This window comes from Alosa alosa, chromosome 23 (genome assembly GCF_017589495.1).
Source record: "Alosa alosa isolate M-15738 ecotype Scorff River chromosome 23, AALO_Geno_1.1, whole genome shotgun sequence".
NCBI classification, from domain to species: Eukaryota; Metazoa; Chordata; class Actinopteri; order Clupeiformes; family Clupeidae; genus Alosa; species Alosa alosa.
This window is the reverse complement of record NC_063211.1, coordinates 730685-744284: the sequence shown is the minus strand read 5'-3', so window position 1 is coordinate 744284 and position 13600 is coordinate 730685. Positions and strand designations below refer to the sequence as shown.

At 47.5% G+C, this 13600-nt stretch overlaps 1 protein-coding gene across 2 annotated transcripts in view; it reads left to right on the top strand.

Annotated features, from left to right (window-relative positions):
* The window catches only part of net1 (neuroepithelial cell transforming 1), a 31075-nt gene extending 20275 nt beyond the window's left edge, over positions 1 to 10800 (top strand). The window contains exons 1-10 of one of the 2 annotated variants that reach the window (XM_048234695.1): positions 2901 to 3240; positions 5416 to 5523; positions 5633 to 5794; positions 6249 to 6311; positions 6500 to 6596; positions 6708 to 6784; positions 7288 to 7545; positions 7708 to 7878; positions 8369 to 8555; positions 8787 to 10800. In XM_048234695.1, coding sequence (XP_048090652.1) covers positions 3169 to 3240; positions 5416 to 5523; positions 5633 to 5794; positions 6249 to 6311; positions 6500 to 6596; positions 6708 to 6784; positions 7288 to 7545; positions 7708 to 7878; positions 8369 to 8555; positions 8787 to 9328 — 1737 coding nt within the window. In that variant the 5' untranslated portion in view covers positions 2901 to 3168 and the 3' untranslated portion in view covers positions 9329 to 10800. Of the gene's footprint in view, positions 1 to 2900; positions 3241 to 5415; positions 5524 to 5632; positions 5795 to 6248; positions 6312 to 6499; positions 6597 to 6707; positions 6785 to 7287; positions 7546 to 7707; positions 7879 to 8368; positions 8556 to 8786 lie in introns of those variants that run through there. The other variant, XM_048234694.1, reaches the window with a different exon arrangement.
* Positions 10801 to 13600: the final 2800 nt, after the last annotated feature.

Below are 13600 nucleotides of genomic sequence, written 5' to 3'. Positions count from 1 at the left end.
CACACTTGCCTTTAATGAGCTTGTTTCTGTTGGCTGAAACTACACACTTGCCTTTAATGAGCTTGTTTCTGTTGGATGGAACTACACACTTGCCCTTAATGAGCTTGTTTCTGTTGGATGGAACTACACACTGGCCTTTAATCAGGTCAGTAAAGCTGATCTGCTGTGATCCAGGGGACCAATAGGGATGACTGGCAAGCAGGACGGCTAACGACTTACGGGGGTCTGACAGCTGATTGAGGCACACAGACATCCGAGGCCACCCACTGTGTGTGTGTGTTAGTGAGAGAGTGTGTGTGTGTGTATGTGTTGATTGAAAGATGGTACCATACTAGACGTGCAAATAGCTTGGCCTCTGGTTAGGATTTTCCTCCTATTGAGACAATGCAAAATTGCCACACCTTAATTTTCCTGGCAAGTAATTAAAAAAAAATATTACTTACTTGGAAGCGGTGTATGGTGCAATGCACTTGTGACAGATTGAAACAAGAAGCCAGTTAGGATGACTAACCTTAACCCACCTAAGAATGTTGTCTGTGAATGTGTCTGACCGCTGGGACACTTGTCATTTCCACACTAGCCAGGACAAGTTTGTTGAGTTGCACTTCTAGTGATTACCAGAGGCGATTGCTCTGAGACTACAGGGGAAGCTCAGCCTCCTAAAATATCACAGAACATTTCAGTAAATAATACTGTATTACATAAGCCTACTATTCCAACTAGAACATGCTAAAAACAGTGTTCAACTTCATGGCTAGTTCGTTCAGCAGTAAGATGACCAGCAAAACCTATCATGATTTAGCACCCCTAATATATTGCTGTGACGACACGATCCATCAAAAACCCATAGACGCTCGGCTTCACTGGACTTTCCATGGCACTACAGGGTGGGCTGATCACAATGCAGAAAAGCTAGATGTTTATTGGACAAGCCACAAAATACGTAATTTCCAGGAAAGCCCGGCGTCTCTGGGAGTGAATGGGGCAGTGGGAAGGCCCAGACGCCGAGCTTCTGTATGATGATTGCAGGAACCGTCATAGAGGCTGGACTCTTTTTGATTGACAGCATATGTCGCGATCGGAGAGTAAGAGTTTCAAGTTCAGGGATGCGTTTAACGTTAGTGTTGGCAGTTGAAGTCGAGAGGCACGGCAAGTTGCAGCTCAAATTCTCATATATTTGTGAGCAATACAATCTGTTTCTATTTGTCTTTGTGCATATCCTACTGTAAATAAAACCCTAATGTGGAGTTACAGAGTTTGTGACTTGCTTTTGTTTCAGTTGTACACAAAATACACAAAATAAAACTGCAAGGAAGATAACCGTACAGAATAGTCACAGAGAAATAACTCTAGTAGGCTACAAGATGGCCTTAATTACTATATTAATTTAAACTCCCCCCAAAGTGAACTGGTATAATGTAGCCGAGCCAGTTGCCACGTCCCAGAAGTCTAAACTGTTTGTGGTCTCATGTTAATCTGGGTTTGGGGATCACTTTTGCCCTCAAAGAACAATGTAGTACCATAATAATATTAATTTAATAATTGACCAATTTTTTTAGAGCTTCCTCTATTCCAAAGAATCATAAGTGACTCAAAGAACAAACACACACACACATACACACACTTGCATTGACACAACAAAGTAGGTATACAGCAAGTGACCAGTGCGTGGTTTGAACCTCAAACTTCAAGCTTCATTTGCTACATGCAGTTCACTTTTTTAGCAGCAGAGGGTAACACTCACACAGTCACATGCATCACTTGGCTTGGACACACTGGAATACACACATGGCCGGTCTATGGCACAACGGCATCACCCACCAGACACACACTAACTCCGAGGCAATGTGTATGGTGTGAGTTGCATTGCAAGGTGTGAACTTTATTGTTGTGTGTTTGTCTGTGTGGGCATCAGTCATGTTCTCCCTAACACCTCTGCAGATGTCCTGTTTTAACACCTCAGCATTGAGCCAGGAGGGTGAGTTAAGGGCTTCCACTCTGAGTGCACATGTGTATGTGTAATAGGCAAATGGAGAAGAACACACACACACCGACACAGAGGAAGGATGGGAGCAAAGTTTTGGCCTCAAGGTTTAGGTACTCCTTTTAGCATCAGTGCAGGTGCTCTCATTACTTTAACATTACACACACACACACACTTTGGTCTGATTATTAAGTGAGTAGTTTGTCACTTGTGTATTGGGCCCTGATTGGCTGTCTGTTTCCGTGGGTGGAGGGGGTTTCACTCCTGCGATTGATCACCCCCTTCTGATCAGAGCATGATAATGGCCCTCATGTCTCTTTTTAACACACACACACACACACACACATCAATATGCACATATTAACCAAACAAAGCTTTTCATTTAACACCTCAATCTGCATTAAGACTTTCACTGAGCACTGAGACTTTCACTTGAGATCTCACCACAGATGCACAGAAACACACACTCACAAACACAGACATACACACACACACACTCAAACACAGACAATAATAACATAATTTAATAAACACAGTATGTGTGTGTGTGCCCGCGTGTGAAGGATAGTTCTTCATGGAAGTTTTTCTCAAGGAATGATTTTCTCAGAGGCCCATATCCTTTGTAAGTACCGCAAACACCTCTCGAAATATAACTTGCAATTCCAACTACTGTTTATAGTTGTACTGGATGTATGTGTGTGTGTGTGTGTGTGTGTGTGAGACAGACGTGCACAGAGCCTGTGGGTTGGCTTGGTCATCCCAGACACCCCCCGGCCCGCCCCGCCCCCTTCCACAGTAAAGCCACAGAGTGCTGGAGGCTATTGGGGGCGGGGCTGTACTATTGTGCCCCTCCCACCATGCTACTCTGGAGTACTTTAGCCCTCCCTTGTGCGCCTCAGACCTCAGAACCAAGTCAGAGAGTTTAGACACACCACCGTGCTGTGTGTGTGTGTGTGTGTGTGTGTGTGTGTGTGTGTTAGAAGAGTTAGTCTTACTGAAGCGAACAAAGAGGACTAAAGGGACATGTTGTTGTAGCGGTGACTTTTCTTCCATTCTTCCATTTTGGATTTTGAGAATTCTTCTGGGCAGTGTATTTTTCTGTGGACTACCTGAGAACTTTGCGGAATAGCAGGCGGCGATATAGGAAAGCAAAGCCGACTTGTGAGTGGATTTGTGTTTAAGACATGGTGGCTCACGGTGCCAAACGCACTCTGCAGGTGATCGACTTCCAGAACCAGTGCAACAAGGACAACGAGGTGATCACCCTTTCTCTTCTACACACACACTTATTTGTTAAATATTTATAGGAGTAACCCTATAGGGTGTGTGTGCGTGTGTGTGTACAGTCTTTAGGTAATGTTCTCTCCCCCGCTGGCCCTTATCAAAGGAGGCACTGAATCAGCACCTAACCCTACTCCTTATCATTGTGTGTGTGTGTGTGTGTGTGTGTGTGTGTGTGCGTGTGTGTGAAAGGAGGGCAAAGGTCTCTAGAGATGGTTGTACTTTAGTTTGTCTGGAGTTTAGGTAGCGCTGGTGAGACAGTCATCAGCTTAGTACAGCCCACACTGCCCTGACCGACAGGGCTCCAAGGGTGCAGTTTCTCGGTGTGTGTGTGTGTGTGTCTTTGCCCCTAGGGGCTTGGTGGTTCTGAGGTGTGAGTGCATTCCTGCAGCTGAAAGGCCATTCTAGCAGCAGAAGGTACTGACCAGGTGTCCCTTTTGCACCTCTCTCTCAACTCCCTTCCCCCACCCTGTGTGTGTGAGTGTGTGACTACTTCGGGGAACAGAAGCAGAAGTATCCCGGAGTGTGTGAATGAGCTGTGATTTTTACATCCGATTTCATGGCTTTGTGGATTTTTGACGTGGCTCTGGTTCCTCAATCACACTTCCTGTGGTTGTGTGTGGTCACTGAGGTTTTTATGGAGTTTACGTAGTGTGTGTGTGTGCGTGTCTGTGTGTCTGTCCTGAGTAAACGTTCGCACTTGGGACTTGTGATGCATAACGGGCTTTGTGGAATTTGCTGAGCTTCAAGTCAATGATGGGTCAACGGGAACACACACACACACCCTTAAGCCCACTGCTGAAACATGTGGTCAGTATAGATTAGGCTCTCTGTGTCTCTGTATTCGAGCAGAAACCAGAACACTACCTGGAACCCTGCCTTAATGCAGGCACTGTGTGTGTGTGTGTGGGCATGTGTGTGAATGGCTGCTGTGTTTCCCCACTCTCACAGAGACAAGCTGAGACACACACACACACACACACACTCAAATCCTCCATATGCATGTGCATGTGACTGAAGTGGGGTTCTTTGTCTGAGTAAGATGAATATGCACACACACACACACACACACACACACACACACACACACACACACAAACAAACAAACTTGTGTAAAAACCTGTAATTACAACTGGTGTGTCTTGCACACACAGGAGAGGTGCAGCTCCAACGCCTTTTGGTTTTGAACTGCGCGTGGGAACTCAGCCAACTATAACACACACACACACACAGAGCCGCTCAGGTGTAGAGCTACTCTCACGCAAGGGTCATAACTACTTGCCTGAACAAGACCACACACAACCCCCTTCTCCCCACCTTTGTGTGTGTGTGGCGGTAGAGCACACACACACACTCACACTGGGCTGAGAGGTTCACACACACACACACACACACACACACACACTGGGCTGATGAGAGGTTAACACACACACACACACACATATACCCACACACACACACTGGGCTGATGAGAGGTTAACACTGCATTTACGCTTGTTTGGTACCTCAAAGACCAGTGCTCTCTTCTGTGTGTGTGTGTGTGTGTGTGTGTGTGTGTGTGTGGGTGGTGGACAGTGGGACAGCTGAGAGGAGGTCTTGTGCATTCCTGGCATGCCCCCGGTCAGAGCTCTCTCCTCTTAGGAGCTGTGGTGAGCTCTTTGTGCTGAAGTAGGGGTCTATGGGTGACCCCCCCCACACACTCACACACACTCACACACACACACACACACACACACACACACACACATGATGGGCCAAACAGCTGCCGAGAGGCAGCCCACGCCGAACTGTCTGCTGCCCAGGAAACACCCGCTAGTGTGTGTGTGTGTGTGGGAGTCTCATCCATATTGCACTGGCTATTAAACGCGTGTGTGTGTATGTGTATGTGGGAGTCTCATCCATATTGCACTGGCTATTAAACTCATGTGACCGCTAGTGTGTGTGTGTGGCTATTAATGTCATGTGACCACGCTCTCTGTTTGGTCTGTTTGTGTCGTAAGGTGGAATTTCTCTGGTTAATTTTTGCCGGCTGGAAATCACATGGGCATTTGCATTCTCTCACATGTCTGTCCTTAATGTCAAGGGTTTGACCTCTCTCTCGCTCTCTCTCTCTCTCTCTCTCTCTCTCTCTTCCTCCTCCTATTCTTCAGGAGCCGAGTAGTAAGCGCGGGCGTCCGTTGGGCCGTGTCACCTCTCTGGCCAATCTGATTTCGCCGGTGAAGAGCGGGGCCGTCAGGCGCTTCGGCCAGACTATCCAGGTGAGTCACACACACACACACCAGATCCCCTCACAGTACTTATATTTTCCATTTGCATTGTGGGTCGTTTGGCCGTTAGCTTGACCCCTGATGGTGCTTCTCTCTGCAGTCGATCTCGTTCCGGGGTGATGGCCGCTCCTCCCCTCCCAAACCCTGCAGCAAGGCGGTGGCTCCCACGCCGCCCAAGCGCCGCAACAGCACCCTCTGGTCCGAGACGCTGGACAGCAGCCAGAAGGGCTCCTTCTCCGCCAAAGAGATCAAGAGGCAGGAGGTGAGGAGACACACAGCACACGCACACACACTGGGACACACACACACGCACACAGATCCGGCTCAGGTCCTATCCATGTTGTGGGAAAGTGTCTCTGCCATGTAGACAGGGCATCTGTGGAGTGAGACATTTTGGCCAGACACTCAGAATTTGTCTGACACACACACACACACACACACACACACAGTACTCTCAGACATCACAGCAAACTGTGATGCTCCCGCTTGCTCTCACACACACCACACACACTCACACACACACACACACACTCACACACCCCTCCCTCCACTCAGAGGAAATGGGCAGGGGCCACTTGAGACTAAACATGAGTATTTTGGTCAGCGTGTGTGTGTGTGTGTGTGTGTGTGTGTGTGTGTGCGTGTGCGTGTGTGTGTGCGTGTGCCTGTGTTTACTAGTGGAATGTGGTGCTAACCAGCCTTTCTTTTTTCAACAGGCAATTTTCGAGCTGTCCAGAGGAGAGCAGGACCTGATTGAGGACCTCCAGTTGGCACGCAAGGTTAGTCCTGGACACACACACACACACACTCACATAAACAGAAAGGAATGAGTCGGCTCTCCTGAAATACTCTCTGAGCTCAGTGAGTTTCTGTCTCCGGGGTGTGTGTGGAGCTCGAGTGCCTTAATGGCACTACGCGCTTTTGCCTCTGTGTGTGTAAGTTAACTCTTGTGCACTTGTGTCTGCAGGCGTACCATGATCCCATGCTGAAACTGAACATCATGACAGAGGAGGAGTTGACCCACATCTTTGGGGATCTGGACGCCTACATCCCACTCCATGAAGGTGTGTGTGTGTGTGTTTGTGTGTGACAGCATATTATATATTTGGAACGTGTATTTTTGTGTGTGTGTGTGACCGTCTATGTGACCTGTACTTATTTGCGTTTCTGCTCAGATCTGCTGACCAAGCTCAGCAAGGCCACGAGGCCAGACGGCACTGTGGGAGAAATCGGCCAGATCGTGGTCAACTGGGTAAGCGCCTGCCCCCTCTTCTGCCCCCCCTCCCTAAAACCCCCTCACCCCCTGCCCCCTCACCCTTAACCCCTCACACATTGACCTGAGCGCCTCCGTCAGCTCTCTTGGCCAGGCATGCACACACACACACACACACACACACACACACACACACACACTCTCTTGGCCATGCATGCCCATCTGTTTGCTAGAAACTCTCCATTTAGAATCCAGCACATGTGTCGCTGTGTAAAGTTGCTATGTGACTTAATGTCATGCATGTGCATGAGTTCCTGTTCATTACAGCATGTGACCCAGATACACCTGTAGTTGATGTTTAATAACATGATGATAATAGTAAACAATAGTTTGTATTTAGTATGGTATATATTTTACACACATGTGCACTACTAAAACATATTGCTATCCTATCCAATAAAGAGCCTTTGAAATCCTATACAAAATATATATGTGTGTGTGTGTGCACTTTAACTTACGTGTGTGTGTGTGTGTGTGTGCAGCTGCCGCGTCTCAACGCGTACCGTGAGTACTGCAGCCACCAGCTGGCGGCCAAGGCTCTGCTGGACCAGAAGAAGCAGGACCGCCGCGTGGGTGACTTCCTGCAGCGCTGCCTGGAGTCGCCCTTCAGCAGGAAGCTGGACCTGTGGAGCTTCCTGGACATCCCCCGCACACGCCTGGTCAAGTACCCGATTCTGCTCAAGGAGGTGCTGCGCCACACGCCACCTGACCACGCCGACATCACCAGCCTCCAGACAGCGGTGAGGACACACACACACACACACACATTCACATAACAGAGATCCCACTCCCTCATGTGCACATAACAGTATGAGCATGTGTTTTGAGAATGATGATGACCCCCGTGGCATTCCCCTGGACCTTGTTAATAATCCGTTTGGGTGTTTCCTCCGTGTGTTTAGATCTCCATTATCCAGGAGGTGCTGTCGGACATCAACACGCGCAAAGGCGAGTCTGAGTGCCAGTACTACCAGGAGCAGCTGGAGTTTCTGGACGATCGTCAGCGAGACCCGCACATCCAGCAGAGCAAGAGCCTCCTGTGCCATGGGGAGCTACGCAACAAGAGCGGCACGGTCAGTACACACGCACGCACGCGCACACACACGCACTCACGCACATCCAGCAGAGCAAGAGCCTCCTGTGCCATGGGGGGCTACGCAACAAGAGCGGCACGGTCAGTACACACACACACACACACACACACACACAAACACACACACACGCGCATGCTCACGCGCGCACGCATAACAAGCAGACACAACAAGACACACAGACTTAGATTAATGATCAGCGGCGACTCCATCCACAAAGTTACTCAGTCGCAAATGGCAACTAGAGCACACACACAACCGTGTACGTGTGTTTTGTAAAACAACACTCAAGCCTTTGTGCTCTGACCCTCATGATCAACAAGTCCACTTCAAAAAGCACCTCTAAATATGGGCATCCAGACCAGCTCACACCATGATGCCACCACCTTACCACCCTCACAAGCTCACACAACACACTGGTCAGCTGAATCTCATCAAGCTAATGTGTGTGTGTGTGTGTGTGTCTCTGCAGAAGCTGCACGTCTTCCTGTTTAATGAGGTCCTGGTGCTGACCCGGCCGGTCACTCGCAACGATCGCCACGGCTACCAGGTGTACCGGCAGCCTATCCCGTTGCGGGATATGATTCTGGAGGACCTGCAGGATGGAGATGTGAGGATGGGAGGATCCTTCAGAGGGGCCTTCACCAACTCTGAGAAAGGTGAGCGAGCGCACACACACACCCTCACACACACACGCACTCACACATGCACACCCACACACACACTTAAATGCACTCTTTATGGTTAATCTTAATCATACAAACACAATATAATCTTAATAAATTCCCTCTTATATTATATCAATAATTTGTGAGGTAATGACAATGATATTATTGAAAGTCTCCCTTGAGCTGGAAAGTGAACATGTTTGTTCTTTGTGTCTGTTTCAGCTAAGAACATCTTCCGCGTGCGCTTCACCGAGCCCTCTCAGGGCCAGTCCCACACACTGCAGGTCAACGACATCTTCCACAAGCAGCAGTGGCTCAACTGCCTGCGCAGTGCCATCACCGTCCATCGGGGGGCAGCGCCCCCTCCCCAGACCCCCGCTGCAGCCCCTGCCACGACCTCCTCTGACTCCGACTCCGCGGTCACCCCCACCTGCTCGGACCCCGAGACCCCCCCCAACCCCCTGCCAGCTCTGCCGGCCTCTGGCGCACGCTCCAAGCGTCGCCCCCCCTCTTCGTCATCATCGTCGTCGACTTTGTCCTCGTCATCCTCCATGGAAGCAGACGAGAACTGCCCACAGGGCGCTGTGCTGCCCCCAGCCACATCTCCCACCCCACCGTCCCCAATCCTCACCGCTGACCCTGAGTCATCTTCCTCATCCTCCTCATCCTCATGCTCCTCCACGACATCCCTGCTGCCTCGCAAGGCCAAGAAGGAGCGCCGCTCCCTCTGCTCCCTCGGGAAGAGGAAAGAGACCATGGTCTAAACCCGGAGAGGAGGAGAGGGACAAATCTCCCTCTGGAGGACTCCTGCCTTCCCAGAAGGCCTCAGTCAGGGACTGAAATTTTAAGAAGCGGGTGGACTTCTATTTATGTTTTATGTGTATGTGTGTGCACACACTCACATCTGAAAAGTGTGTGTGTGTGTTCTTACAACAGTGTTTTCGTCTTACTGTGCTGAACGGCAGCTATATCTCTTCCCACCCCCCGTCCAATCCAACAGTATTTACACCATCAGCAAGGACTCAAGGGAATGATTACAGTAACACACACTTCACACTCATCTGCGTGTGTGTGTGTGTGTGTTTAGGGGTGGGGAGGGTCCTTGTATCTAGTCTTGTTTACTGTTCATTTAATATTTATGTTTTCTTTTCTTTTTGTAATTAAAGTTTTACATTTTTTCTAAGATATTATCGATCAGAAGTTGTACTGTAGCTCTTTTCGGTGTGTTAAAAACAGCACTGTTTTTAGCTTTTTCTTTTTTTAAGCCAGAAAATGTTTGAGGGAGAAAGGAAGGAGAGGCTCAAACATATTGTAAAAAAAGAGAAACTAAATATTTTGTAAAGTCTGATTCTACTGGAAGTCCAGTCTTCGTCTACTCGCCACATTCCCATTGGTTTTCCAATGGCATAGCTAGCATCATGCTAGCACACCTATTTTTATCTGGCTATAGGGTTTAATTGAATGAATTTGCAACAATCTCAGTTTAATATTTTTTATTTTGGTTTGTTTTTTTTAAACAAACATTTTGTCCTTTAAACTCCAATCTGAGCCATGTCGACAAATGCCAGATTTAACACGGAACACAAAAGATGGACACTTTGTAGCATTATCTCACAGCTGTGAGCTAATAGCACACCTTGGTAGCGTTACCAATAGCATTAGTGCTAGCATTGGCGCTACAGTTAGCTTGAGTGTTTATACCTGGGCAATTTGAGACTTGCCTTGTATATGCTGAATAGAAAGTAGCTGAATGTTGTACAGGTGGTAGCAATGAATGTATATGCGAAACTGATGGCAAACAAGAAGTATGTTCAGGGAAAGAGCAGATCGACTCTGAGGTGAGGTCAGCTATTTGAACAGCCAATGGGGGTGAGGTACACACGCCCCGCCCTGGCTGGCCATTTGTTGATCCCGCCCAGAGTAGGAAGGGGCGAGGCACTGGTGAAAAGCCAGTGAGATTACGAGGAAGGAAAGCGCATGTTGGTATGGTTGCTAGAATAAGTAGAAGGCTCTGAAATGTGATGTGTAAATTAAGCCCTTTTTTGTATAAAAAGAGTTTGTGTATAAAGAAGCAAAAAATGGAATGTGAGCGATAAAGGAAGAATTATTGCTGTGGGCTTTGTGTGTTACTGTGGTGTACAATGAACAAACCCAATTATTGCTGTGGGCTTTGTGTGTTACTGTGGTGTACAATGAACAAACCCAATTATCGTAATAAAGATGGCTGTAAGATGGACCACTGGTCTCTGAATGTTTCTTATTGGGCCTCTGCTGCAGCTCACCGTCTCTGAATGTCTCTTATTGGGCCTCTGCTGCAGCTCATGGTGACCTCACGGTTTCAGCTTTCACCTCATCACACAAACACTCGCCACACAAACACTAACACTCATCGTCACACAAACACATCGCCACACAAACACTCATCACACAAACACTAATACTCATCACAAACACTCATCGCCACACAAACACTCATCTCAACACTCGCCACACAAACACTAATACTCATCACACAAACACTCATCATCACACAAACACTCATCGCCACACAAACACTCATCACAACAATCGCCACACAAACACTCGCCACACAAACACTCATCACACAAACACTAATACTCATCACACAAACACTCGCCACACAAACACTAACACTCATCACACAAACACTTGCCACACAAACACTCATCGCCACACAAACACACTCATCACACAAACACTCATCACACAAACACTAATACTCATCACACAAACACTCATCACACAAACACTAATACTCATCACACAAACACTCATCACACAAACACTCATCGCCACACAAACACTTATCACACACACACTGGAAAATCCAGACCCTGGTAAGAAAGATTAAGGGTCTGGCTACGAACAATGTAATGGCCCAATTTGAATGTCTCACTGCACGCAATTGGATAACACTAGACCAATTCATTCTGAATGATTCCGGACTTCGACGCAATCGGATAACAGTACGACCAATATTTACTTTCCTCCAACGTTGCAGCGCTGTCTTCATCAGTTTAGCTGGTTCCCCGGGATACAAGGGGAAAAAGTAACGTGCATCATTGCTCATTGCCAGAGTGTCTCGCAGAGATAATTCCATTGTGCTCTCACGAGAACTCTGGATTTCCAGGGTACACTCTCCCAACCTCCAATTTTTTTAATGCACAAATATCCACAAACATGCTCAAATATCCACTCCGTCACTAATGCGTATATACAAACATCGTTGGCCCCACACGTCACTAATGCGTATATACAAACATCGTTGCCCCCACATATCACTAATGCGTATATACAAACATTGTTGGCCCCACACGTCACTAATGCGTATATACAAACATCGTTGCCCCCCCCCCCCCACACACACACACACTAATGCGTATATACAAACATCGTTGCTCCCCACACACACTAATAAGTGTATATACAAACATGGTGCCCCTAATAACACACACACACACACTAATCGCGTTATATACAAACATCTTCGGTTAACCCCCACACACACACACACTAATGCGTAATATACAAACATCGTTCGCCCCCACACGCGCACACTAATCGCGTTATATACAAACATTGTTGACCCCCACACACACACAATAATAATTCAAGGGTTTCATTTTTTACCGACGCCGACGACCCGACCGTAGCGACACCGCGGATCGCCAAAATGATCGATCTTGTTACATACCAGGATTTTTAGCCAGGTAGCGCGAGGTAGCTTAACCACCCATTTTTTCAGATGAGCGCATGCCGCGAAACACGAAGATGGATTCAGTCGAGGGCAGCCTAGAGTTGCAGGGTTTTGTTACAGCTCGAATTGTTAATAGTTTGCTGGATAAGCTAACAAAGTTAATACAGCGGTGAGTTGCAACACATGGAATTAAGAGGAAAAATAGAAAACCATTTATTTTCAAACAAAGGATATCTATTAAGGCTTCCGAAGAAACTCATCCTTAGCTAGCCACAGCTAACTAAACTGTTTAAATTATTAAAATTTCCCTCGGGATGACTAAAGTATCTATCTATATATCAACCCATCTATCTACCCTGAAGCATACCTTTGGAAACTAGATGATAATGATGGTGGTAGTTGTGAATAGTAGCAACCAAAGTCTGAAGTACCCATAGACAGTAAAAAGAAAGTACCATCATTATTAGCTAATAGCAGAGCCCGTTTACATTCTCTGCTACTAGTGTTTCTTAATGCAGCTTCTTCTGCTGTGTAGCGTGAAGCGTTAATCTTTTCACAACAGTGACACCTCCTCTGTTCAGGAGAGAATATTGCAACTAGTACGCACTAATCGCCATGAAAGTATAAATGGTTACGGGCGGGCTTCTGTGACGCCACACACTTAATGCGTCTATACAAACAACGTTGCCCCCACACACACACACACACACTAATGCGTATATACAAACATCGTTGCCCCCCACACACACACACACACACACATACACTAATGTGTATATACAAACATCGTTGCCCCCACACGTCACTAATGCGTATATACAAACATTGTTGCCCCCACACACACACTAATGCGTATATACAAACATCGTTGCCCCCACACGTCACTAATGCGTATATACAAACATTGTTGCCCCCCCACACACACACACACACACTAATGCGTATATACAAACATCGTTGCCCCCACACGTCACTAATGCGTATATACAAACATTGTTGCCCCCACACACACACACACACACTAATGCGTATATACAGACATCGTTGCCCCCCCGCACACACACACACACACACACTCATGCGGTACACACACACACACACACACTCATGCGGTACACACACACACACACTCATGCGGTACACACACACACACACACTCATGCGGTACACACACACACACACACACTCATGCGGTACACACACAGTCTGGTTTCTGGCCCCTCTTCTGGAGGAGTGACACCATAGAGAGGTTTTTCCATCGGCAGCTTAATCGTTCGCCCTCATCAGCGTCATCAGTGCATCACATAAATGAGTGACT